This window comes from Eptatretus burgeri, chromosome 1 (genome assembly GCF_056783735.1).
Source record: "Eptatretus burgeri isolate ZD-2024b chromosome 1, Ebu_testis_v1, whole genome shotgun sequence".
Lineage (NCBI taxonomy): Eukaryota > Metazoa > Chordata > Myxini > Myxiniformes > Myxinidae > Eptatretus > Eptatretus burgeri.
Genome location: NC_140961.1, coordinates 75,528,464 through 75,556,211, shown reverse-complemented (window position 1 = coordinate 75,556,211; position 27,748 = coordinate 75,528,464). Strand labels below are relative to the sequence as shown.

Below are 27,748 nucleotides of genomic sequence, written 5' to 3'. Positions count from 1 at the left end.
ATGCCATTTTAGACCAATCAGAACGTCGACAAGTTCGTCCGAACTCGGACGTCTTGGTCAGGATTGAAGTAATTTATCTGAAGATAGAAAGGAAAATATGAAATTCTATGAGAGGGATCGTGTCAAGATTTTCGCTTAAAACGAGTCAATGACACCCGACACACACACACGTTCCGAAAATCAACAGAATCGGATTTCCGCGGATATTTTCCGGAAATAAAGGAATTTGTTCATCTATCTATAATTCCAGAAATGTGTGTGTGTGTGTGTGTGTGTGTGTGTGTGTGTGTGTGTGTGTGTGTGTGTGTGTGTGTGTGTGTGTGTGTGTGTGTGTGTGTGTGTGCGTGTGCGTGACTGCTGTTTCTTGACAACCACTGGTCCGATGTAATTGAAACTTGCCAGATATATTGCTGGGGACCTGAGGATGTGCCTTTTCAAGGTTTGATATTAATCGGACAAGTGCTTCCCAAGTTATGGCCATTTATTTACCAAACCAATGACAAGACACGTTGTTGCGTGGGCGTGGCCAATGGGGAAGGGAAGCTCAGCCACGTTCCCCATTACGGGTTACAATGTACGGGCTTCCGGAGAGTGATGACTTCGTGTATTCTAATAATTTCTCGATTTCTTATGCGCATTTATAGATAAACACAATGGCCCAAGTTATGATCGTTTTCATATTAGACGGTGCATAAATTTCGGTAACATCAGAGTGCTGGTATGCTCCGAACCAGGAAGTAAAATTTTTTTCTCTCTCTTCTCTTCTCTTTTTTGTTTTTCCTTGCCACGACATTGCGAAAAGGTAAAATACTTCTTCTTCTTCTTCTTTCGCTGCTCCCTTTAGGGGTCATCACAGCGGATCATCCGTACGATCCGCATAGTGATTTGGCACACATTTTATGCCAGATGCCCTTCCTGACGCAACCATGGTCGCCTCTTACGACACAGGGATATGGTACACCTATTTTATCCAGGGTATACACCGGCCCAGTACACTGGTACTCATTTCGCTGACCTCAGAAGGATGACAGGCTGTCAACCTCCTGGTGTATTAATTCAGTGGCACAACAGGACTTGAACTCAGGACCTTTTGGATCCTAAGCTGCTGCCCTTACCACTGCGCCAACACCAGGCTACGAAAATGTAAAATACGTTGGCGCTTATTGAATAATTGGGTATTAAAACTAAATTGCGAATAATCGTAACTGCGAATAATATGCGAACTTCCGGGCCACGCACGTACGGGCACGCGATAGCGAAAAAACGGCCTGTGTGGTTGTTGTTTGTTGCTCGTGGTTGAATATTTATTTATTTATTTATTTATTTTTTACGGGCACGTACTAGTTTTTAAAATGGACAATTATTGCCAGAATTGTGGAACCTCGATTCGCTTGATTTGTATTGAGCTTTTTTTTCCGATTTTCGTGCTTGGTCTTGACCTCGCCGTTTTCCTCCACGACGTTTGAAGGAGATTCGTTACAAACTTCCCTCCTGGTGAGGTTCCGCTCAAACTCGCAGCGAGACGTCCGACCGAGACGAGATGCTTTCTCAAACATTATAAACGCGGCAAAAGGTTCGAAAAACGTGAAACAAGCGATTTGTCGTCGTGAACTGCACGAAGTGGGGATTTTTGTTCATTTTCCCCCTCAAACTCCTCCCACGATCCTCCATCTTTGTTGTCGCTTCATCTTCGTTCTCTCTCGATCGGCGTCACTAAAAACGGGGTTCATTTATTTATTATCTCTATTACTTTTGTGCTCTTTGTGTTTTTTTTTCTTCTTCTTCTTCCTCTCTTAATCTTCTTCTTCTTCTTCCTCTCTTTAGTCTTCTTCTTCTTCCTCTCTTTAGTCTTCTTCTTCTTCTCTTTAGTCTTCTTCTTCTTCTCCTTCCATCCTTACCCGTCAGCTTGCCTTCAAGACATGAGGAAGAAACAAGAGGTGCCGAACGAAGCCGACGATGACGGCACAGGTGAGTCGGTGTACCTGTGTTCGTTTGTCTTGTTCGAGCTTGACCTCTTTATACGATCTGGTAGTGAGGTGGTGCGAATCCGGTGTCGGTAAAACGGATGGGGTTTTTAACCTTTAGGGTGTATTCTTTGGTGGATGAATGATGAATCGAAGGACGTGGTGTTTAACTCTGTGCAGGAATGTAACTAACGCGGCCTCACTTTAAATATCGTGTTCAGTTTTTGACCCGGGGGTCAGCGTCGAGCCGTGGGGGGGGGGGAGGGGGCATTGCAATGATCCCGGAGGTTCGCTCGACGAAGCTTCGAGGAGCGGTTCATGGACGCAGGACTTGGTCGGTGATCTGCTGGACGTGTTGAAGATGACTAGTTGGTCCGTTGGTCTTCTCGGCCTTGTTGCATACCTGCCTGCTGGACTTCTTGAGCATTAGATTACCTTTCACGAAGCCCAGATGTGCTTTGGTCAGTTGGGGGATGACACGTTCGTTGTTATTATTATTGCCAGATGATACTGCTATCATTATTGTTGTTAATATTATTCGTGTTAATTAATATATGCTTTGTTACGATGTTATCGTTTTTTTTTGTTTCTTTTTTAATTACAATGCCATTTTGTGGAAGGACACGTTAAGCTGTTTTATATACCTTAACATGACGTGCGTTTAAAACGTGGGAACTCTTCCGGATTCTTCATAGTTAACGAGCCGAATCGACTCGGGGGATGATGACGGTCATGTTGGTGTATTGTATTCCACATCAGAACACTCTCTAGTAGAACTGCACAAAAAAACATCACACACACACACACACACACACACACACACACACACACACACACACACACACACACACACACACACACACACACGATGTAATGGAGACATCAGGAGGAACCTGGATAGCATTCAGGTTCCAGCCATGACTCCACAACCCTCAAACCCATCCAGGTGCAGCCAAGTGAGCCTGACAAAAAGAAACCCCCCAAAAAAACCAATGTCACCCACTTGGTGACCAGTATCTTGCCAAAATGTGAACATGAGTGACTTATTTATTCGATTAAAGTTACTCAAAAAAATAAGGGTTTCGTCGACCTTGATGCTTGACCTTTTTGTGACCTTAACCTTTGACCTTGACCTTTATATTTTCGTTCGGTTAATGGTATCTCTCCAGGACCGTTGTACATGAAATATCAAGAGATTTTGATGAGAACTGAGGAAATAAAATTTTCATGAAAAATCCGTTTTTTCGTCATGACGTCATCAAATGACGTCATAGCGTCAAACTTTTGACAGATCTGGAAAGCACTTATCAAGCGCTTTCATATGAGGTATTACTCGATATGGTATCTAAGATTTCAAAATTTGACCTTGGGGTCAAAAACTTTCGACCTCCAGTGCTAACCATGAAGGTCAAGGCCAATCGCCACCAAAAATTAATCAGCTGAGCGCCAGACCATGAACTATATTCCCATGAAGTTTGAAGACGATCCGATCAAAATTACTCAAAAAAATAAGGGTTTCGTTGACTCCCCTGATTTGCGACAAAGTGACCTTGACCTTTGAACTTAACCTTGAAAATTTTATGCACTGAAAGGGACCTCTATAGGACTAATATGCGAAGTTACAAAAATTTCCAATGATAACTGTGCTCTACAGAGTGATCGATACGTGATTACAGACAAAAAAAAACATACAAGCTGACTAACATATCTTGCAAAAACTTCGTTTTGGCAAGATAAATATCCCTTCTCCTTCGAGGAGAGAGATATAGAGATAGAGATAGATATATGGGTGGTTGCTATATAATTGCATACTAGTCATACAGTTTTTGACGGATCGGGCTGAAATTTTTTGACAAAGAGGTTGATTATAGTGCGCATAAAAACCTGGAAGCCGATTTTTGATTTTCTAAAAAATTAATTTTTTAGGATTTTTCAAAAATTTCAAAGTCCCATTGCTAGGCAACGGTGGTGTCCATAGCAACAGTGCTCAAAAGCATACAACTAGATCCTGGTATGAACCTACCTGTCAAGTTTTATAAAAATTGGTTGACTCCTCTGGCCTCCAGAGCTGTCCATTACATACAAACGTATATGTATATATATATATATATATATATATATATATATATATATATATATATATATATATACACACACACACAACCCGGTAGGTGACATGGGTAGTCGCGACCTAATTGCAAACTAGTCGTACAGTTTTTGACGGATCGGGCTGAAATTTTTTGACAAATATATTGATTATAGTGTGCACGAAAGCCTGGAAGTCGATTTTTGCTTTTCGAGAAAATATATTTTTTAGGATTTTTCAAAAATTTCAAAGTCCTGTTGCTAGGCAACGGTGTCCATAGCAACGGTGCTCAAAAGCATATAACTAGATCCTGGTATGAACCTACCTGTCAAGTTTCATCAAAATCGGTTGACTCCTCTGGCCTCCAGAGCTGTCCATTACATACAGACATACAAACATACATACAGACAGACGGAAAAAAGTGAAAATAAGGGTACTCTTGCGACCACCCAACATACAGACAGACAGAAAAACTGAGAATATAATAAGGGTAGTATCGCGACCACCCTTCAGACAGACAGACAGACAGACAGCAAAACAAAACAAAAACAAATAATGTGAAAAAGCGGAAAGAAACATGAAAGTAACAAACTTGGCCTCGCTTCAAATAACACACTAGGCCTCGCTTCAAATAACACACAAGGCCTCGCTTCAAATAACACACCAGGCCTCGCTTCCAATAACAAACCAGGCCTCGCTTCCAATAACACACTAGGCCTTATTTCAAATAACACACTAGGCCTCACTTCGAATAACAAACTAGGCCTCACTTCAAATAACAAACTAGGCCTTATTTCAAATAACACACTAGGCCTCGCTTCAAATAACAAACTTGGCCTCGCTTCAAATAACACACGAGGCCTCGCTTCAAATAACACACTAGGCCTCGCTTCAAATAACACACAAGGCCTCACTTCAAATAACACACCAGGCCTCGCTTCCAATAACAAACCAGGCCTCGCTTCCAATAACACACTAGGCCTCACTTCAAATAACAAACTAGGCCTCACTTCAAATAACAAACTAGGCCTTATTTCAAATAACACACTAGGCCTCGCTTCAAATAACAAACTTGGCCTCGCTTCAAATAACACACTAGGCCTCGCTTCAAATAACACACCAGGCCTCGCTTCCAATAACAAACCAGGCCTCGCTTCCAATAACAAACTAGGCCTCACTTCAAATAACAAACTAGGCCTCACTTCAAATAACAAACTAGGCCTCACTTCAAATAACAAACTAGGCCTCACTTCAAATAACAAACTAGGCCTCACTTCAAATAACAAACTAGGCCTCACTTCAAATAACAAACTAGGCCTCACTTCAAATAACAAACTAGGCCTCACTTCATCCGAAAGTTCTTGTATAACTCCACAAAAACATGTCACTGACACACACACACACACACACACACACACACACACACACACACACACACACACACACACACACACACACACACACACACACACACACACACACACACACACGTGCACACACACACCTTGTCCATTTATAGTAGACGAGTTGGTCCATTGGCCCAAATTTTTATTGGTCTTCTCGGCCTTGTAGTTGGTTGGAATGATCTCCATGGGGATGAAGCGGAAACAGTGGATAGGTTTCATTTGAGTTGGATAGGGACCTAAAGCTGAAAGTATTGGGTGTAGATGGATATTGGTAGGACTTGTGGGTGGGTGATTGCAGTGTTGATGGAGCACAGGCACAATAAACCTAATGGCCTCCTGTCTTAAAGTCTTTGTGTGTATCATTCATGATTTGTCATTGTGGTTTCCTCAGTGTTGTTTGATCTTTCTTTCCTTTATTTTTTTTTTCTCCTTGCTCCCGATGTGGTTTTTTCATCCCACATTTTCAGCTTGTGACAACTTGTTGTTGGTTTAACATTTAAGATATCTGGCTTAAGAGCTTAGGGTCCTGAGTTTGAGCTCCAGTCATTCCTTTTAAAATAGCATCACATGGGTTGATTCAGCCTGTCATCATCCCAAAATCGGCAAAATGAGTACTGGCTTACTCGGAAGATTGAGCCATTCGAGTATCCTCCATCAGAGTGGCGACTCATCCAGGATTTTACCCACCCCAAGCCAATGGAAAACCGTCTCAGCAACCCTATGCGTCTGAAGATGCAAAAGAGTGGTTCTTCTTCTCAGCATGTGATGTTCGTTTCCATGAAACCACCCTTTGTACCAAAACTCATCTTTTCTGATGCTTTTCCTCCCTCTGTAGGTCTTATACGTTGATTGTCAGACAGCATTCCTGTATTCTTGTTTTGGTGTAATTAGACTTGTATACAGTGTCGTCCCGCGATCTAAATACTTCAAAGATCTGATTACAAAGTATTACAAAGAAAATCACAAAGTAATAGTGAATGATCTAGGTTCACGAGGTGCACCCATATGGGACATTCAATATACTGCACTCTAATTTCAGACAAATAGGTTCATCAGGTGGAAGGGAGATGGCATTTAGACAAACACATAATGGTTTGTGGAATTTGAATTTTTTTTCTTAGCCTATTAATGTTCCTATGTGAGCTCCAAGGATATGATTGGAGAAACCTGGGTTCAAATTCAATTTGCCATAAATGTGTTTGTCAATTGTGTAGGGCTGGCAGGATATCTTGGAGGTACGCACACTCGCCTTCGAGCTGTGAAGCCTGAATTAGAATCTCGACCCAGCTATAAATGTTACCCTGGTGTTTCACGGGCGAGGTGATTCGTCAGATCTCGACGTTAACCTTCTCGACGAACCCTTCTGGTAGCATCGGTTGTCGGTGGATGTTAGCATTACCCCAGTGTTTTTTTGCAAAGGGTAAGCTGGCACCTTGAACAAATTAGAAATTCCTGCCACAGTCGAATGTTGGGCCCAGCCAGGTGCATCCAGAAGGACTTGGACCAGAATTGTTTCCCCAGCTGACCCCACAAGGTGTGAATATTTGGGTCGGTTAAAGAAGAAGAAGATAGGTCAATTATGCACTTGTGTCCTTATTCGTCTAAAAGTGCACTGCTGTCCACTCATGTCTTTGTCTTAAATGTGATGTGTATAAGCTCCATGATCCTTGGATCAAAGTAAACAAAATTAAAATTCAATGTGACAAATGTTATTAGGGTACCCAGTCTAATGGACTGGGTAATTAGGGAACCCAGTCTAATGGACTGGGTAATTGGGGTACCCAGTCTAATGGACTGGGTAATTGGGGTACCCAGTCTAATGGACTGGGTAATTGGGGTACCCAGTCTAATGGACTGGGTAATTGGGGTACCCAGTCTAATGGACTGGGTAATTAGGGTACCGGTACCCAGTCTAATGCACTGGATAACCTATTGTTTTTCTTCTGTTTATTTCTTATCCGGGAGGGAGCGGGATATTATCATCGGGTTTTTACTTAGCGAAATCTTCGATTTTGTCAAGTATGTTGGTCTGTTCAGTTTGTTGGTTTGTTTGTTTGTCCGGTCGTCTACAGCCCAAACGGCTGGACCAGTCGTTCTTAAATTTTTACACCTGATAGGCAATCCACCTGAGACGGTCCGCATCCAAACCCCGTCTTAATCGGACTAAACGTCGCCACGTGACGTCACACAACGTGAAAACGCATTTTTGGACATAACTCAGTGACCGGAAGTCGTAGCGACTTCCTGTTGATGCCAAAACAAACTTCAATGGAATATCTAAATGTTTTAAAATGCATGTTAGTACAAATTATGCACAGTTTTCGCAAGCATATGACGTCAAAGTTTTTAGCTATTGGCGTGATTTAAAAAAATTCTATTCGTTCTACAGGTCACAATTCTTAACTGATTTGGATGAAATTTTAACAGTGATAGAAATCCACAGTATCACAAAAAGATTTGTGACTTTTGGTGATGTTCAAGATCAGGATCTGGATTCTGCATCACTTTATATTATCGCCCATTATAAACCAATGGGTAATTTTGTGAATTACACATGGCTATTTCTCAAACAGTTTTGCACTTATTATATTGAAACTTATGCTGTCTATTTATGCATGTAATATTAACATGTGTACAAAGTTTGATCGAAATTGACCCAAGGTCAAGGTCAGGGTCACCCAAAACATGAAAAACACATAAAATACATATTTTTGTTTTACAACATATTTCAAACCTGATAACGGGATCGTAAAGCTGGTTGAAAAGCAATGTTCCGAGGTATTTTCAAATATTTTCCACTATCAGAATGAAGGCAACAAGCACCGATGATAAGTTGTTGAATGTCACATGGTGGCTTTAAATGAGTTGTGAAAATTTTCAATCTGCTGCCGTTACCATGACAATGCGCGCCTGATAATTGTTATTTGTGACGTCGCGTCATTTTATTAATGTACGAACAAATAAACACCACACATTCCATGACATTACAGCTTGGACCACCACACGGAAAGGTCAACTAATTCGCCAAGTGTCGTGCTCAGCACGTTTTTCATTTGTGTGTTTGTTTGTCTGTCTGTCTGTTAGCAACTTTACGGCAAAACTGCTATAGCAAACACTATCAAATTTAATCCACAGGTGGGCAATGAACCTTGGACGACCCCATTAACTTTTGGGTCCAATTGGATCAAAGGTCAAGGTCACGAAAAGATCAAAATCGTTTTTCGCTCATAACTTTGTCAAAAATTATCTGATTTACTTCAAACTAAGCTTATAGTGAACCTTATTCTATTTGTCACTTATAATCCTTCCCAATCCTTGAATGAAAAATGCATATTTGTGAAGATTGGTAGCGTCCGAAGTTTTGGGGGTCATTGTCATCAGTCAAAATTACAAATTTTCCATTAAAACTAGAACATGGTTACGAAAATACAACTTTACGGGAAAACGGCTGGCTCAAACACTGTCAAATTGTATCCACAGGTGGGTAATGAACTTCGGACAACCCCATTAACTTTTGGGTCCAATTAGGTCAAAAGTGAAGGTCAGGTCACAAAAAGGTCAAAATCGTTTTTCGCTCATAACTTCGTCAAAAATGATCCGATTTACTTCAAAGTAAGCTGATAGTAAACCTTATACTATTGCTTCACGAAAAAATAAGTGACCACTATATTCGTTATTGTTGTGTGTCTGTCTGTCTGTCTGTCTCTGTCTGTCTGTCTGTCCCGAGCACAGCTCCATGGGTTTTGATCCGATCCTGATAAAATTTTGGTGGGAGGTTTATATCATGATTGAGTTGTGTTTTCCTGAAAATGGGCGTGGTGCGCTTATTATGGGCGGAGCCACGCCCAAAAACGTGTTTTTAGGGGGTAGCCGATTTCAATTTGCATCTTCTCCTCGGCGGTTTGTCGAATCTGAGGGGTTTCGGTATTTGGTTAGCCCAATGGCACCTGCATAGCCCCACAGAGCTCAATTTTTCATTTTCGTCCCAAGGTCATGAACTTAGAAAATTGCGAATTGTGTTTTTAGGGGGTAGCCGATTTCAATTTGCATCTTCTCCTAGGGGGTTTGTCGAATCTGGCAGGGGTTTCGGTATTTGGTTAGCCCAATGGCACCTGCATAGCCCCACGGAGCTCGATTTTTCATTTTCGTCACAAGGTCACGAACTTAGAAAATTGCGAATTTTGACATAAAAATCCATCTTCTCCGAGGGGTTTGTCGAATCTGGCAATGGTTTCGGTATTTGGTTAGCCCAATGGCACCTGCATAGCCCCACAAAGCTCGATTTTTTTTTTTTTCCATTTTCGTCACGGTCACAAGGTCACGAACTTAGAAAATTTCGAATTTTGAGGTAAAAAATAATATGACCGCCCAAACTTTGAGAGCTCGGATGACAATATTTTTTTTATGCATAATCTTGAGGTCATTCACCACCTAAAGTCTTGAAACCATTTTGCTCTGTCTCGAACACCTTGCCCGTGGCACCCCCTTCAAGTTTGTTTTTACGCTGATTTCATCAAAGTATGGATAATTAATCCGATGAGTGCGAAATGCCATATAGCCTATATGACGTTATATTGTTCTTGGAATGTTCCAGAGGAAGTTTTGCACCAAAGGTCATAATCCTTGACGTTTGACCTTTAAAGGTCACAAAGGTCAAATTTTCAAATTTGTGGGAATCGAACCGGGTTTTCGACCTTCTTCGACGAACTAACTTCAATAAGCTATAGCACCTATCCTGTTTCCTTATTTTAATGTCCACAACATTGTTTTGTAACCTTTAAAGGTTATGCAAAGGTCAAATTTTTAAAGTTGTTCAACGAAACCGGGTTTTCGACATTTTGCAGCTCATAACCTGTCACTCGTACCACATCATGTTGATCATTTTTATAACTTGGTCAAACATTATCACATTGTCTCATCCTTGACTTCTGAAACAATCTACATCGTTAAATACCGCTCGTGAACCATCGTCGTCTTCAGACTTGTTTGTATTGTGACTTAAAATCCTAATAATCCTATAGTGAAAAATGCATATTTGTGAAGATCGCGGTTAAGGATGTATCAAATTTAAATTTGATCCCCAAAATAACTTTATGCCTTAAATGGGCCGGATTAGTTGTGCCTGGCAACACTTGTTTATTCTTTTTGTGGGCAATTAAAAATCATTTTCTCAGGAACGGTAAGTCCGATCGACACGAATTTTTCACCATACGATGTATCTTTTTTAATGGCATACTTAATTGATAATTATGATGTCATAGGTCACGTGGTACGGGCGCCATCTTGAAAAAAAAACGATGAACTTTGGACTTTTGTATATCTGAAACCGTGCAATGGAAAAATCTTTTGCTTCATATATTTTAATGAACTCCCCATGGGGAACACGGGTGATTTTTCGTGATCGGTGAAGCAGTATGCCGGTGAAAATTCGTCAAGTGGAACGCTGCATGGGAAAAATCTGAAATTTCTTGAGCGTCATCTACACAGCAATTCACCGTAGAAAAAAAAATTATTGTGACGTCATCGGTGACTTGGTTCGGCAGCCATCTTGTTTTGAAAATGTTTTTTTTATCTTCTTCTCCAGAACGGCTTGACAGATTGAGGCAAAACTTTACACACACATTCCCCATGACGTCCTTTCACAAGTTTGTTAATTTCTTATTGATAGGTCACATGGTTTGGTGGCCATCTTGAATTGACCTTAAAATCTTCAAACATCATCTCCAGAACTGCTGGTCAGATCAAGAGAAACTTCACAAGTCTATTCTACACATGTTGGGAGTATGTTTGTTTATGAATAATTGATAGGTCACATGGTTTGGCAGCCATGTTGGATTTAAGAAATATATTAAATAATGTTTTTTTCTCTGGAACTGCTTAATCTATCGAAGCAAAAATTTGCAACTATTATCTTCTATCATGCCTGCATACATGGTAAAAAATTATGACCTCACAAGTCGCATGATTTGGCAGCCATCTTGAATAGAAAAACGCACCTTATCCGATTAACACGGAACTTAACAACCGTGTTCCACTACACAATTGGAAGCAGGATATAAATTTATGATGTCCTAGGTCACATGGTTCGTTAGCCATCTTGGATTGAAAATTCATAAATTAAAAAAAATTCTTCCCCAGAACAGCTGGACAGATGGAGGCAAAAATTCACACACACTTTCCCCAAGACATCCTTTCACAAGCTTGTTAATTTCTAATTGATAGGTCACATGGTTTGTTGGCCATATTGAATTTACCCGAAAACCTTCAAACATCATCTCCAGAACGGCTGGTCAGGTCAAGGGGAAACTTCACATACATATTGCACACGAGTAGAGAATATAAGTTTGTTAATTTCTAATTGATAGGTCACATGGTTTGGCAGCCATGTTGGATTCAAGAATTATATTAAATAATGTTTTCTCTGGAACCACATAACCTATCGAAGCGAAACTTGGCAACTATAATCTACCCCCATGCCCGCATATACCGTAAAAATTATGATGTCACAAGTCACATGGTTTGGAGGCCATCTTGGATAGAAAAACGCACCTTGTCAGATCAACACGAAACTTAACAAGCATAATCCACTTCCCCATTAGATGGAGAATTTAAATTTATGTTGTAATAGGTCACATGGTACGGCAGCCATATTGGATTGAAAATTAATAACATTAAAAGTCTTCTTCTCTGAAACAGCTGAACAGATCGAGGCGAAACTCCACATGTATGACCGCCTCTCCATGACAAACAAAAAGTTCTCCTTTTATGTACGATACATCGTTTGGCAGCCATATTGGATTGAAGGGAAAATATTAATTAATGTTTACTCTGGAACTGCTGCATCAAATGTGAAACTTCAGTTTTATGATGGAACAGTCATGGGGAATGAAGGGTTTAAAATTTCAAGCTGATCGGCCATCTACACAACAATTACACAACAATCTGGTTTGGCAGCCAGAATTATTTAATTATTTGAATCTGAGAACTTTTAGATTTGTTTTTTTCAGAAGTCCCATTTGGCTGCACCTGCATGCGTTTGAGCATACAGGAAGAGCAATTCAATTGATACCGACAATGTCCCCAGGAAAAAGGGCTAACTGCATATGTAATAACTGGATTGAACACTTTGTGCTACCCGGTTCGTAACTCATCTGTTCCGCGCTGTCTCGAAGTATGGCTGTATTTGTATCGCTATTAAATAATGTTTTCTCTGGAACCACTTACCCTATCGAAGGGAAACTTTGCGACTATCATTTAAGTCTCATGTTGTATCAAAAGCGGACGTTTGGATACCCGGTCATCACTGCCAGCAGTTACAAAGTGGCAGTTCTAGTTAGTATTATTATTGGCAAATTTTAAAAATGGCTTCTCTTTTTTTTCTTTTCTTTTTTCAACTATCACAAGTGCACTTATTAGATGTTACTGGATGTGAAGGTGACTGCTCATTTGCTTCACCTGAAAAAATCTCCATCATCACATCTATCTATAATTCCAGCTGTGTGTGTGTGTGTGTGTGTGTGTGTGTGTGTGTGTGTGTGTGTGTGTGTGTGTGTGTGTGTGTGTGTGTGTGTGTGTGTGTGTGTGTGTGTGTGTGTGTGTGTGTGTGTGTGTGTGTGACCGACCGACCGACCGACCGCTGTTTCTCGACAACCACTGGTCCAATCTAATTGAAACTTGCCAGGTATATTGCTGGGGACCTGAGGATGTGCCTTTTCAAGGTTTGATATTAATCGGACAAGTGCTTCCCAAGTTATGGCCATTTATTTACCAAACCAATGACAAGACAAGTTGTTGCGTGGGCGTGGCCGATGGGGGACGGGAACCTCAGCCGCTTTCCCCATTACGGGTTACAACGTATGGGCTTCCGGAGAGTGATGACTTCGTGTATTCTAATAATTTCTCAATTTCTTATGCGCATTTATAGATAAACACAATGCCCCAAGTTATGTTCGTTTTCATATTAGACGGTGCATAAATTTCGGTAACATCAGAGTGAGCTGGTGTGCTCCGAACCAGGAAGTAATTTTTTTTCTCTTCTCTTGTCTTTTTTTCCTTGCGATGGCATTGCGAAAAGGCAAAATACGTTGGTGCTAATTGAATATTTGGGCATTAAAACTAAATTGCGAATAATCCTAACTGTGAATAATATGCGAAATTCCGGGCAACGCACGTACGGGCACGCGAGAGCGAAGAAACGGCTTGTGTGGTTGCTGTTTCTTGCTCGCGGTTTGAATATTTTTTTTTTTTTTTTTTTAACGGGCATGTACTCGTAGTCAAAATGGAGAGAAAAAAATTCAAATTTACTGTTTTGTCCAAAACATAACCGGTATCGGTACACCTTGAGAAACCACAATAACTATGATTGGCACCCTAAAAACAAGAGGGGCTTTCTGTGTTTGTTTTTTTTTTTTTCTTGGAGGGGTTGGGGGAGGGTGAAAGAGAGAGAATATCTATGTTGCTGATGAAAAACAAATATTTCATCATGTCATACCACGTCAGATTATTTAACCGAGGAACAATGTCTCCGTGAGTGCTGCACAGCACATGATTCAGCTTTTTATTTGTCCAGGTTCCCATTTTGCAAGGGATGAGGAAATCGGCGTATGGTTTTGCCGATGAATACCAACACTGAAAGTGAATGAGCTGAGAATTTGATCGTAATACTTGTGTTGCAGGAATCTATGGAGTCCACAAGAAGAAGCACAAGAAACACAAGAAGCACAAGCGGAAGCATGACAGCGAGACGAGCTTCTCCTCTGAGACGCTGGAGACTGTTAAAAATGTCGGAAAACCTCAGCTGAAGCTGAAGATAAAGATTGGAAACCAGACATTAGCAAATAAAAGGTGTTGTGTTCTTCATTCATTTTTCTTTAACGTAAAAAAAGAAAAAAAAAGAAAAGGTTTTGGCTTCTTTTTGTTGTACTTCTTCTTCTTGTAATGTACATACATTCTTAATCCTTATTTGTCTTTCAAGGATTGCATTTTTTTCAGTTTTGTGCTTCTCCAATAAGACGTCTGAATGAGTACGAGACAGACGATAAACCTCATTCTTACTTGTATCGCTACCTTTTTTTTTTGTTTTGTTTGGCATATTTAGAGTTCTGGATATCTAAATTTTGCTCTGAATTCTTGCAATGGACTGCATTTTACTCTATATTTGGTTTTGATTAAAACTTTGTGATGTGCATGACAAAGGCAGTTCCTGTACATTGAACAGGAAAAATTTTGATATTCCCACAGTATCCCACAGTATACTGTGGAACCAGGTGCTACCCCTAGTACGACGGTTCATGGTACAAACAGCCTGGTGACGGACATAAAGGATGAAGATGAAGAATCCTTTACTTGGATAGGTGAGGCCATGTGTTGGTGAAGAGTTTTAAGGTATCTGCGTGTTTGCAATTTGATTTGTCATGGCTTTCTAGGATTTCTTTTTTTTTTTGGATTTTCATCATTCTAAGCACTAGGATCCCCCCTCCCACCCCCACCTTCAGCAAATTTGGCTAAGGCCCATGAGTTAATATTTTAGCCAAATAGGGATACCTTTTATTGAAACGAAATCTCAAGTGTATTTGTGGAACATCCTGCATTGTCCTTTTGTTTCCAGTAGCTTCATCATACTTATGGTTTTAGAGTTATGGAACACACACACACACACACACACACACACACACACACTTTTTTATTTTATTTACAGATGAGGGCCATTCAAAAAGTTGTCCGATGATGCCGGGACAGACAAGGTAGTTACAACAGTGCGCCAGTTAGCTGAGATAGACCTTATTGTGTTCTCAATCCATCGGATCACACACAGCACGCCGTTTCTGTGAACAGATAGAGCTTTATTGGTAGCTCACACAAAACAGAGCGAAGAGACAGAAGATCATATATGCGACCAAAGCAGAGCCATGTGCGGGACAGTGGCAGATGACGTCATGTCCTAAGCAATAAAATAGCAACGACCAATACTGGTGGTGTTTGCTTATTTTTCAAGACATAAAAGTTGAGCACATGACCTCACATCTACAAAAACTCTTCAAAGGTTTTTTTTTTTCTGTTTCGTGGGTATTCAAAAAACCCTCAAAAATCCACCCTTTTGCTGACTTTCCAGAACCCTTGAATATGGTCAGCCGTAGAAGGGTAAACTAGTTAAGGTAAACCGGCCGCTCGGGTACATGGAGATTTGAATCCATCCATCTATTGGGACCATACACTTGTGCAGAACGTTGGTGCTGCCTAAGCAGTCTCCTGGGCTATTGGGCACAATCCAGGACGGGTCACCACTCCGCTACAGCATACCAGCAAGCTGGCACTCATTTTGCTGATCTTAGAAGGGTGACAGGTGGAGTCAACCCCACCTGGTATTAATTTGACAGCCGACCAGGATTTGAACTCAGGATCCTAGGATCCCAAACCCACCCTAACCATTAAGCCAACACCAGAAGATTTGAATAGCTGCTGGTAAAACAGCCGCGAGGGTTCATAGGGTTAAAGGATGGTGTATGGAAAAACCCCAAAGATTGCCATCCATGAGAGGAGGAAATTCCTCCTTTGTTGCTTCAGTGTTGAGAGAAAAGCGATGTCATGGAGATTATGTCGCTGGTACCCAGAGTGCTCTGAGAAGTGACATCACTTCTCCCAATCTCAGCGGCTGTGTTTTTGTGAAGGTGAAGTCTAGTGTTGTTTCCTGTATCTGTCTGCATGTGTGTGTGATTTGTCACAGCTCATCCACAAGCCCTTAGAACCTGTTTTAAATTTTTTTTTAAGAGGTGGTCGTTTGTGGAAAACTGAAAACCGATCAATGTCTGGAGAAGTTCCATTTCCAAATGTATCCGTGTCTTGAGTCCTTGATCCCCTCTTTGTCAGAACATCGGGATCCTTATTGTTGATTCAGTAATTTTTCTCTAAATATCGTTGTGTTGATGCACTGTCTAAACTAGCAAAATAAGTCCCAATCAATTTGGAACCTATCAATCTAACCATTTTAATGTGCATAAAAATGAGAGAATGCAATGTCAAGATTGCTTACAAACCTTACAAAATATACCATGTTTATGCCTCTTCAACACCCAATGTGACGAAACAAGTTTGTTTGATGGGAGTTATGACCTCACTGCAAAGGATCCAAAGCAATATTTAAATGTCAGAGCTTTACAATGAGAAATGATGCTTTTATTTATTTATTTATTTATTTATACATCTTCATCGTAATCTTGTTCAAAGCTGTTTTCTTTTTAGTTAGTCTTAAAAATGAAGACGATCTCCCCCTCTGAATCGTGTGATATGTTCTGATTGGACATCAGATTGATCTCTCACTGCGTTGGTGTCGTTACCCCATGCACGCGAAGCGAAAAGCAGGGTGAAGCAATTCTTTCACGTCTCTGTCTGTCTGTCTTGTAAACGTCAGCTTATGATTGAGGAACAACTTGACTTCAATTGAATGTTATATTTTGAACATGAATCAGAAAATGAACCTGTAGTTCAGCAGTACTTTGGCTCTGAATTTATCCTGATCGCACATGAAGGAAACAACAAGCACGAGGAATTAATTTTTATTACCATTTTGTATGCAGCCTGTGGCTGCTGGTTGCATTGTTTCTGGAAGCGTGGTTGTGCCACTGATGCAGTGCGCCCCTATTACCAGCACGCCGGTACTCATTTTGCCGACCTCGGAAGGATGACAGGCTGAGTCACCCCACCTGATGTTATCTCAACGGCTCAACAGGGGCTCAAACTCAAGACCCTAAGATCTTCAGTCAGCCACCGTAACCGTTAAGCTAACACCAGCCTACGGATAACGAATGTACCCGTTAAATAAGGTGTTGTATAAGAACTAATGTAACATCAACGGCGGTAAACTTCTGAAAAGAAATTGGTTACGACCTTTTAAATCATTATGTTATTTCAATTGAATTGTATAGTTAAACACGAGAACACAAACCACCTTTTGGCACTTTCAAAACCATTCCGTTTAGCAGTACTTGAACAAAATATTTCCGCATTTTACTTCATCACGACCAATCAAATTTGCCACTCGTATACTCCACTCATGTCCTCAGGTGTTCTATGAACTCTCGAGTTGACGGGTTTGTTCTTGAGCAGAGAAATTCGGCGAGGTTGTGAGATATTAATTCCGAAACACAACTTGATATTACTGTTAACAACAAAAAAAAAAGATTGAATAATCAATACATGTGATCAACAAGACTAAGCATTTGACAAGAGTCTCACTTGGGGTGCAGTTATATAGATTACAGTAGATATGAGCATGAACAATCTTTATTACAGTACAACTGCATGCAGATTCTCAGTCACTGGAAGATTTGCTAATTAACAATAGCCTCTCCTGACCGACCACCTTTGGGAATGCCACAAGTACGAGTACAGTACTGCATATCTTAGGTTAACAAAGTTGGATAATTAATCTTTTCTTTCATGAAAGTGCTTGAAAGAAAAAGTATCATCCCCAGTTCGGAAACCTTCGTTTTATTTTTTTTCATTCGAAAGATTAACTTCTCAGTCTCGGCGATAGTGTGAGTCTAAGTTTTTGTGAAATAAAACAAATCTGTGAAAACTAAGAAGAACATGTATTGCTCAGTGTTCCCACGGCAGCATCGGGTCAATAACGCTTCAATCGGTTTCACTCGCTTTTTCGTCAAACTTTCCCAAAACCCCCCATGATGAGTCAAAAACAACTCGCAAGTACTCCAGTAGGTACTACCGCCAAGCAGGCTCCTGGTGAAATTGGACGTTGTGAAACGGCACAAGCAAGTGGAGTGTCTCGTGGACATAGGCCGCATACTCGGGCTACCTCCCTTGACTGTGAAGACGGCGAAGCGACAAGGTGGTATTTGCTCGTTATTACTAAATCTGAAAAGGTGACCCCAAGAAGTGCTGTTAGAATCATGATGGGTGGAGATACGACAATGGAGAAACTCTTAAGTATTTGGATCGAGGATCAGAGTCAACAAAATGTGCCCATGAGTTTGATAATGTTCCAGGCTTGTCTTTATACCTACTTGAGGCCTTCTTCAACCTCAACAGACACCCCGGAAACTTTATCAGCAAGCAAAGAAACCCCGCCAGCAACGCGTGAGACCAGCTCAGTATCTTGAGATAACTATATTCTGTATAGATTAATTTTATTATATCTTCAGTACTGTTAGTTTGGTTATGTTCGGATGAGCGAAAATTACCGCCAAGAAACGCCTCCACAATTTATAACATTATTCATACGGAAAAACTGATTTTGATTTACACAAGGGTTTGCAGGAGCACATTTCGATTGTAAATAGGGGACGAAGTGAATCGTGAAAAACGATGAACATCATTTTATGCTTTTTATTATGTGTTTCAAATTAGATTTAAGTGGTTGTGGCACAGTGCTTTCCCCCTTTCCCATTGTAAACTGTGTGGCTGCCTCTTTGTTGTTTTCTCCAGGCTTTTGTCTGTTGTTGCAACCCCTGCACTTTTACCCCTCTATTCAACTCCAGCCCTACGAGGTGGCCTCTTCACACTCCTTATCTGAATGTCGAAGCCCAACCTCCCTTCTCGCATCCACTACATTGTTCACTTTTTCTCCTTCCTCTGGAACCATCTTCCTGCGTTTGTGCAATCATGCCTTTCTTTCTCTTCTTTCAAAGTGGCTGCTCACCACTGTGTCGTTACGTATCCTTTCGTATTGTTTGTTACTTGTGATCACCTCCCTTGGTATACTTTGTTTCCTAAATCTCTAATTGCTCCTAATTATTCATAACTGTTCTCTGCTGACTCTATTCTTGTTTGTCTAATGTCTTTGTTGTAATTCGCAACTTCTTTAGCATTTAACCTTCTTACCCGACCTCTGCCATTTTGCATATTTGCAGGGAACTGTTTCTGAATTTTGCTGCTCTCAATGAAGCTTTGATTTTCTGCATTTTATTTGATGCTATGAAAATACTTTCATCGCAAAGGATGTCCTCAAAGCCTGCTCTTCTGCTCTTGCTCACCCTCTCTCTGTTCTATTCACCCTCTCATTTTCCCAAGGTCATCTGCCATCTGCTTGGAAATCTGCTAACATCACTGCCCTGGATAAAAAAGGTGCAAAAACAGATCCCTGTAACTATAGACCAATCAGCCTTCTCCCAATCATCAGCAAGGTTATGGAATCCATCATCGCTTCAGACATGAAATCCTTCCTCTTCTCCAATGGCTTGATTTCCAATCATCAATTTGGTTTCAGACCAGGTCACTCTACCCTAGATATGCTGCTACTGCTCTCCCATCAATGGATGGAGGTCCTCAATGCCAGACAGGAAATCCGAGCCGTATCCCTGGACATATCACGTGCTTTTGACACAGTCTGGCACCCTGCCCTACTCACCAAACTCTCTGCCCATGGTATTCAAGGCCATCTCCACTCATGGCTCGCAGACTTCCTCTCCTGTCGCAGTCAACGTGTGGCCCTAAATGGAGTTCTTTCATCCCCTCTTCCTGTGCAGGCTGGAGTTCCTCAAGGTAGCGTTCTGGGCCCTGTTCTTTTTCTGGTTTTCATCAATGATCTCTCGGACTCTCTGGAAAATCCTCTATTTCTCTTTGCCGATGACTCAACCCTCTGCCGTACCATCTGTCATCCCTCAGACCGGCAAGCAGCAGCTTCTTCGCTCACTGCAGATCTGGATAAAATCACAAACTGGTCCAACACGTGGAACATGTCTTTCAATCCAGACAAATCTCACACTCTCACTATGTCTCTTCGAAAGGACCGTTTACAAAACCCCCCCCATTCACTTTCTCAACAATCCTCTGGAAGAAGTCTTTTCTTTCAAGCTTCTGGGTCTCACTATCTGCCATGACCTTTCCTGGGAAAGTCACATTTCCAACCTTGCCTCAAAAGCCAGTCGCCGAATGGGAATCCTCCGTCGTGCAAAGTCCTTCCTCGGCCCTCTTGAGCTCCTGACCACTTACAAAGCTTTTGTCCGTAGCCTGATGGAGTACTGCTCTCCCCTCTGGGCTGGTGCTCCTGCCTCCCACCTTTCTCGACTTCACGCTGTCGAAACCAGGGCTTTTAAGATCATTGGCATCTCCCGCAATGAAGCTGAGTCTTTGGGCCTCTCACTCAATCACCGCAGGTTGGTCGGTGGTCTTTCTGTCTTCTACCGACTCCTCTCCAGCCTTGCCCCCCTGCTCTCTCTGCGATTTGTCCCAACCACATTTCCACAGGGCGCTCAAGGTCCGCCAACAACCCCTTCTGGTAAAACTACCAAAATCACGAATCACTGCTCATCTTCACTCTTTCATTCCTCTTTTTTCCCGCCTTTGGAATAAACTTCCTCACTCTATTCTTTCCCATTCTTCCCTTCAGGCTTTCAAAACAGCTGTTCACCACCACCTCTTATCTTCCCCCATCCAAATCCTCGATCTTTTCTACCCCCGATAATCCACCCAAGCCCACTTCCTTCAATTCTCCTGCTTTCCTTCCTGAAAGTCCCTTTAATGTCCATCTTCCCCTCGCCATGTTCCCCGTCCCATCCCCATCCCTCTCCCTTCCACAGTTCACCTGTGTCTGTTCCCCAATGTTTTGTCCCTTCCACTCCCGCCCCTCTTGTCTCATGCCTCCTTGCTGTGAGTTGTGTGTTAGCTCTCATACGAGCCTCGACCAAGGTATACAAAAAAAAAAAAAAAAAAAAAAAAAAAAAAAAAGGATGATGAACATTTTGGTGTCACTGAGCAATTTTATTATTCAATTCTTATACCATTGGTTAAGTATTCCCCATCCCCCTTCCCCCTTCTCCTGAGCTTGGTTTGAAGAGTGTTGTGCTCTGATGATGCAGTTATATCTTCTGACCAATGGCTGCTTTGATTGTGATTTTGTATCAGAGGGTGATATGGAACCACCAGTACCACAGGAGCACAAGTCGGATGCAGAGGAGGAAGAAGAGCAGCGTTGGCTTGACGCTCTTGAGAAAGGGGAGTTGGATGACAATGGCGATCTCAAGAAGGAGGTGGACGAGTCTCTACTTACTCCTCGACAGGTGAGGTGGAACTATCTGGGCGTTGGGTCACAACATACTAATGCCCGTACGAGTCTGTGTATGCAATGTAAACATATCGGCACAAGCTTTATGAGCCTGGTTTGACATTCACCAGCACACGATTTTCATCCGACTTATTATTGTTGCGTCAGCTATGAATCTGGTGATCCAAATTGAAAACGAGTTTAAATTTTTTTTTTGTTAATCCCACTGCTTGATCAGTAACTATTGACCTTATTTAGTTCATAAACTTCCAAGTCAAATGTCTTGGTGGAAAAAATAAATAATGTATTAAAAAGTTAAAAAGCTGTTAAATATCGCATCAAAACATTAACCATATTTGACACGGAGCGTCGGAGCTGCCAAAGCAGTTTATGGTGAGGATTACATTGTCAGGTCAGGTTTCATGTAAACCTGCACAAACTTGTTTCATGGTTAGGTTGTTGGTGATTTAAACTGTCTCCCCCAACAGGTTTCCTGGTGAGGAGGGTGTATGATATGGACACCCAGCAGGATTAAAATCAAAACCTGTCAAAGGGCGGAGGAGCTCCTTATGAGCCAACGGCCATCCATATCTAGTGAGCATCTGTGTCTGCGGACGTCCGCCTGCAGTTGGGTTACATTTTATGAGGAGGTTGGTGGCAGGATTTGCACTTTGGCCACCATAAAACACTTCATTCCACAAATGCAAACAAAACTGAAACCCCACTCCATGGGAGTATCTGCTGTGCAGCTTCCCTTCGCAGGGGAGCACACCGGATGACGGGATTGGGGCAAAATTATCGGGACCCCCATTCCTTGATGGTTGGAGGAAAAGCACGGGGTAAACTTCCTGGGTCAGATTGCAGTGGTGTCGTCCACCAGACAGCAGTCTCCTTTGGTTAACCTGAGGCAGTCCCTTTGGGTGGATGCCTGGAAAGTCCTATCCCTAAGAGAGGATGATCACCTGTCTCTGTTATCATCTGAGCTCAAGCGTTTGGACATCGGTATTGCAGCACTCTCTGAGGTTCGGAGACCGGATTGCAGCAAGATGATGGCAGGTGGTTACACCTCCTGTTTGTCTGGTCGCTCTGATGGTTACCATGCCCAAGGAGTTGGTGTAGATGTGTACAATAAGCTAACTTCAATGATAATTGAGGTAACACCGCTCAACGAGCATATTGTGAGACTAAGGATTCGTCACTCCTTGGATGTCATTTCCCTGGTCTCTGTGTATGCTCCGACTGAGACGAGTGATCTCACCGTCAAGGATGCATTCTATGCCATGCTGGGGTCTGTGGTTGATAAGTGCCCCAGGCAAGATACACTTCTAGTCTTGATTTCAATGCATCAACTGGCACTGATTGGGATGGTTATGAGACGTGTGTTGGACCCATGGATCGAACTGTGAACCAGAATAGCACTAAGTTCCTTGACTTTGCAAGAAGTCATGGACTTAGTGTGGCTGGTTCATGGTTTCAGCGCCCACAAGCTCATAGCTGGACTTGGTATTCCGACGCTGGTGTGGCAAAGGAGATTGACCATGTGCTCGTTGATGGTCGCTGGAGGATGATCCAGAACTGCAGGGTCTACTGGAGTGCTCAGTTCCTCAATACCGACCACAGGCTTGTTGTAGCAACTCTGAAGTTGTAGCTTTGATCTGGGAGAATAGTACCATCCCAGCCTCGGCTGGATGTTGGCAAGCTCAAGGATGAGAGGCCAGCTGGGGAGTTTGTGAACAGGCTGAGTGGAGATTTGGGGGGTCTGGGTGCTTTCGGGAATCCCTCAGAGTTGGGTGGTGCCTTCAAGACCACCATTCTTGATGTTGCCGGTGAATGTCTTGGAACTCACCGTAGGTCGAAGAAGAATTTGTCTCTCAAGAGACACTGGATAACATTGACCATAGTCGGAGTGCCAGGCTTCATGGCAGCACTGAGCTGTTCAGGGAGTTGAGGCATAAAACTACGTGCACTGAGGGTTGACAAGGAAGCCGATGTGCGAGGAATCTGTGAGGGGGTGGAGCATCACCTGTGGTGAAGTGATTCTCATCCTGCCTCCAGAGGAATTTGTGCATTGCGTTCCTCCACGCCCGTCCCTCACTGTACTGCAGTTAGAGCAGAGGGTGATGTGCTCTTGACAGAGGAGTCCGAAGTGAAGGCCCGCTGTGCCAATTACTTTGACCGGCTGTACCAGGCTGACCCACCAGCTGTTATGTTGGTTGTCAGCGGTGTTACAATCCCTATTGCTGACCCTCCGATCATCTGTGATTCACCTTCGTTTGTGGAAACACAGGCTGTGATGAACCGGTTGAAATGGGGTGATGCTCCAAGGATCTGTGGCATCCATGCTGAACTTCTCACGGCTGGTGGAAATGCTGTACTTGTATCACTGCATGCAGTTCTACACTCTGCCTGGAACACGGCCATCATCCCAACTGACTGGAAGAGGAGCCTTGTGTCCCTCTCTGAAAGGGAAGGGTGATCGCCAGGACTGCAACAACTTACGAGGGATGCTGCTGCTCTCGGTGCCGGGCAAGGTCTTTGCTTGGATAATTCTTGATAGGGTTCACCACCATCTGCTTGAGCACCAGTGCCCAGAGCAGTCAGACTTTCCACCAAAGAGGTCAACAATTGACCGTGTCCTTGCTCTTCGCGTCCTCACCAAACGCAGACGAGAGCTTCGGCAAGGGCTGCTTGCAGCCTATGTTGATCTTTGCAAAGTGTTCGATTCAGTGAATCGGGATGCCCTCTGGAGGATTCTTGGTCTTCGTGGGGGTGCCAACAAAACTGATCAATCTGATGTCTGAACTGTACTCTGGTACTGAGAGTGCTGTGAGATGTGGTGGTTCCATCACTGACTTACTTCCAGTTGTTACTGGAGTTCGTCAGGGGTGTGTTCTGGCCGCTACACTTTTCAGCACTTGTATGGACTGGATTCTGGGGAGGATGTCGGAGATATCAAGCTGCGGTGCATCGTTTGGGAATGTCAAGATCTTTGATCTTGATTTCACAAACGATGCAGTCATCTTTGCGGAGACTCTGGATATCCTTTTGGGGGCCCTTGAGGTGCTGAATGAAGAGTCGGAGCCGCTTGGATTATGGTTTTTCTGGGTCAAAACTAAGATCCAGGCTTTCAATGACTTCTTGGATGCTGTTGTCTTGTCTGTACCTGTTTGTGGTGAGATGTTGAGGTCAAGGAAACATTCACTACCCTTGGCAATGATATTCATGTCTCCGCCGGTTGTGAGCCAGAGATCAATAGATGTCTGGGTCAGGCCTGGGGAGTCATGGATTCACTGGATCATGGGGTGTGGCACTGCCGGTTCATTTGCAGGACGACGACAAGTCTGAGTCTTCACGTCCTTGGTGCTTTCCAGTCTTTCTCTGCAGATGTGAGACTTGAACTCTGACCAGGGATCTGAGACGGAGACTTAATTCCTTTGGTATCAGGTCTCTTCGGAGAATCCTTGGCTATCGCTGGTCGGACTTTGTGTCCAACCGAATTTTTGGACAAAATTGCAACCAGATATTCTTTATGTTTTATTTTTTAATTCGAGACTGCACTTGAAATTTTCATTTCTTACTCAATTGATAATTGCTTTGAATAAACCCTTCAACATGTTTTATGTTTCTGTTGAGTGTTGTTCCAAATGGCTTACCTACTGAAACATCGTTTTATCTTTTTGCCGCCGTTGAACCTTCCAACAGGATGATGTACAGCCAGCGCACTTACCTTTGCCCTATCCTGTCTGTGTTTGATTCTCGACCGGCTTATAAAACCTTGGATTTGTGCTTTGCCATCCATAGTGTTTCATCTGATGACTGTGCCATCCATCGAAGATGGATCTGCCTGCTCACGTTAATCGGTGGACATTAACGATCACACTGTTTTTGATGAAGAGTAGGCAACATATTGCTGCCACCTTGGCCAAATTACAAATTCCTGACCCCAACCTATTGGGACCATTACAATATGACTACGGACCTTAGGAAACATTTTCACAATTCGTCCATCTTTTAGCGGATTGATGATTTTGCATTTGCTGTGGGGAATTTGTGAACGTTGGCAAAATTTGCTTATTTCTCACCATTCTGCAAGCTTGGCATTAACTGCCCCCATCTGTGAGACGTGCTGTTCTCGCTAGTCCGAGGATAAAATGCCATTTATTTTTCTGGAAATATAGTGCATGTAAGTTTTTTTTTTGTTTGTTTGTTTGTTTTACCAGGCCTCATGGCTGCATGTTTCTTTCTTAGCGTGCTTTGTTGAGGCGTGACACAGCACCCTTGCAGCCGTTGCTTGAGCTTCCTATGGGCTATAAGGAGAAGGAAATGACTGAAGAGATGATGCTGAAGCGGGCAGAACGCGCGCACAAAAGGCGCTTGCAAGCAGCTAAGAAAGCTGAGGAGAGCAAGAAGCAGACCATCGAGCGCCTCACAAAAACGAATCGAGCCAAGGTTAAAGCGGCACGGGAGCGGCAGGCCCGCCGGCAACAGGCTCCGATGGTTCATTACTGCAACAGACCAAACCTGGTGACACTTTCCTTTCCTCCGGGTTTCCCTGTCCCTCTGATGGAAAGTGCTAAGACGGTGGCCATCCCTCCACCTGTTGTGCATTGCGGTTTGGATGGCTGCCCAAACGTTAAGATCTACAGCTGTTCAAAAACGGGAGTTCCTCTTTGCAGCCTTGCTTGTTATAAGAGGAATCTGGAGCTCAAAGGATATTCGTCACTTACAGGTGAACTAATGCACCAGGAAGGGCCATCATGATGTCGTTGGCTGGTCTGTCCTCTGTGGAGTCCACCGTGAGCCTGAATGTTTGGATTTGACTTCCTGTTTATTCACGATTTTCCCATTTGGATACTTTCTTTACGTTTTGTGTTGCAATTCCCTCAAAGTAATAACTCGTACGTTATGATGTTGATTTTATTTAATTTTATTCAATCTAGTTGTATAACAACATCCTGGAATGCTTTGTGCAAATGCTAGGCCTGCTCATTAAAGTTTGGGTAATATATACAATTAAGCAAAAGTGTTAATATTGATTGTTAAAAATCATTCATCCTCAAAAATTCCCTTTCTATGGGGTAAGGTTGATTAGTACTATACTTATTCGTTTAAGACACCTCTATCACCAGCTATTTAGCTCCATTCACCTCCACCTTTCTCACATCTCATCTACCCACGATCAAAAGTGTTAGTCATGTGCTTAAAGGGTCCCCCCCCATGTTTCAAGTAATAAAAGTAGAACCACTGGAACTGTAGCTTATCTGGGCCCTAGCCTAATGTTGTAACCAAAATTTGGTAGCATTCTGACTGGTGGGTCTGGAGAAGAAGATTTTTGAAGAAATTTACTAAGTCGACCATTTTGACCTACTTTGTCATGTGACCAGATCGAGCTTTGCAATTCCTGTTAACAGTCAGGAGCGGAACGTTGCTGCCAAATTTCAGCCGGATCGGCCCAGCGGTTTGCCCGGTGAAGTCAAATGAGATGGACGGATGGTTTGTGATGATGATACCTTATCTGGAATTGAACTTCCAGATAAGCTAAAAATGGTCACTTAAAGCCCTCCACTGGAAGACAAAAAAAAAGAAAGCTGATATCAGGAATTAATTGTGAATATTGACAAGACTGTGGACTGAGCTGCACATTTTTTACCGACCGGTACAAATGACATGGAAAATCCTCATTCTCTCTTTTCCACTCAGAAACCTTAATTGCATAATTAGGCATTTCATTTCTTTGTGGTGCCAGGAAACTGAAACGCCACGCTCACTGAATGATGCCTTGCTGTGAGATGTGTCCAAACCCACTGGGTATCTGACTGCAACAGTTTGACTGATTTTTTTTTAGGGATTGATACAGTTGGATAAAGCATGGAATTTATTTTCATACGAGTTAAGAGTTTTGTGCCTCATTGCTATTTTAGTGATTTAACACACAAGAAATTTTGATATGGGAGGCCACTTGCCCCATTGTACTTGTGCTCTATCAATGCCACTGATTAAATCTGTTGGTTTATCCATTTTTACTTAATTGGGGACATGGAACAGGGACATTGCCAGGGTTTATATTGTTCCAGGCTCGCCTCCGGTAAGAGTCACAAGGGGAATTCTCGGACCCACTTCCTCGGCGACAACCCTGAAGCCAACGATCCGTGGGTAACTCTGCGGCCAAATCCCTCTTTACCTTCCTGCAAATTAATCACCCCAGATAAGGACATGCTTCCCAACGGTCCACTGCCATTAATCAAAATGGCCAAGCAATACTGTAAGTGGAACATTGGCTAATGGGTGACCATAA

The 27,748-nt window shown here is 42.5% G+C and overlaps 1 protein-coding gene across 2 annotated transcripts; it reads left to right on the top strand.

Annotated features, from left to right (window-relative positions):
- The first annotated feature begins 1,554 nt into the window (after positions 1-1,554).
- INO80B (INO80 complex subunit B) lies at positions 1,555-27,466 on the top strand. Of its 2 annotated transcripts, XM_085888730.1 has the most exons (6): positions 1,555-1,573; positions 1,906-1,968; positions 14,132-14,300; positions 14,697-14,809; positions 21,315-21,469; positions 25,702-27,466. In XM_085888730.1, exons 2-6 carry the CDS (start codon positions 1,920-1,922, stop codon positions 26,212-26,214), a joined length of 999 nt encoding a protein of 332 aa, XP_085744856.1. In that variant the 5' UTR covers positions 1,555-1,573; positions 1,906-1,919; the 3' UTR covers positions 26,215-27,466. The 2 variants fall into 2 exon arrangements, with proteins under 2 accessions (XP_085744856.1, XP_085744865.1); XM_085888739.1 differs by lacking the exons at positions 1,555-1,573; positions 1,906-1,968 and adding an exon at positions 2,251-2,425.
- The last annotated feature ends 282 nt before the right edge of the window (positions 27,467-27,748 follow it).

What these genes read in the sequence shown, in the direction of transcription:
- INO80B (XM_085888730.1), top strand. Translation starts at nt 1,920, where the DNA reads ATGAGGAAGAAACAAGAGGTGCCGAACGAAGCCGACGATGACGGCACA. An exon ending in AGCCGACGATGACGGCACAG is followed by an intron (nt 1,969 to 14,131) that starts GTGAGTCGGTGT and finishes CTTGTGTTGCAG; the next exon opens with GAATCTATGGAGTCCACAAG. An exon ending in CTCTACTTACTCCTCGACAG is followed by an intron (nt 21,470 to 25,701) that starts GTGAGGTGGAAC and finishes TTTCTTTCTTAG; the next exon opens with CGTGCTTTGTTGAGGCGTGA.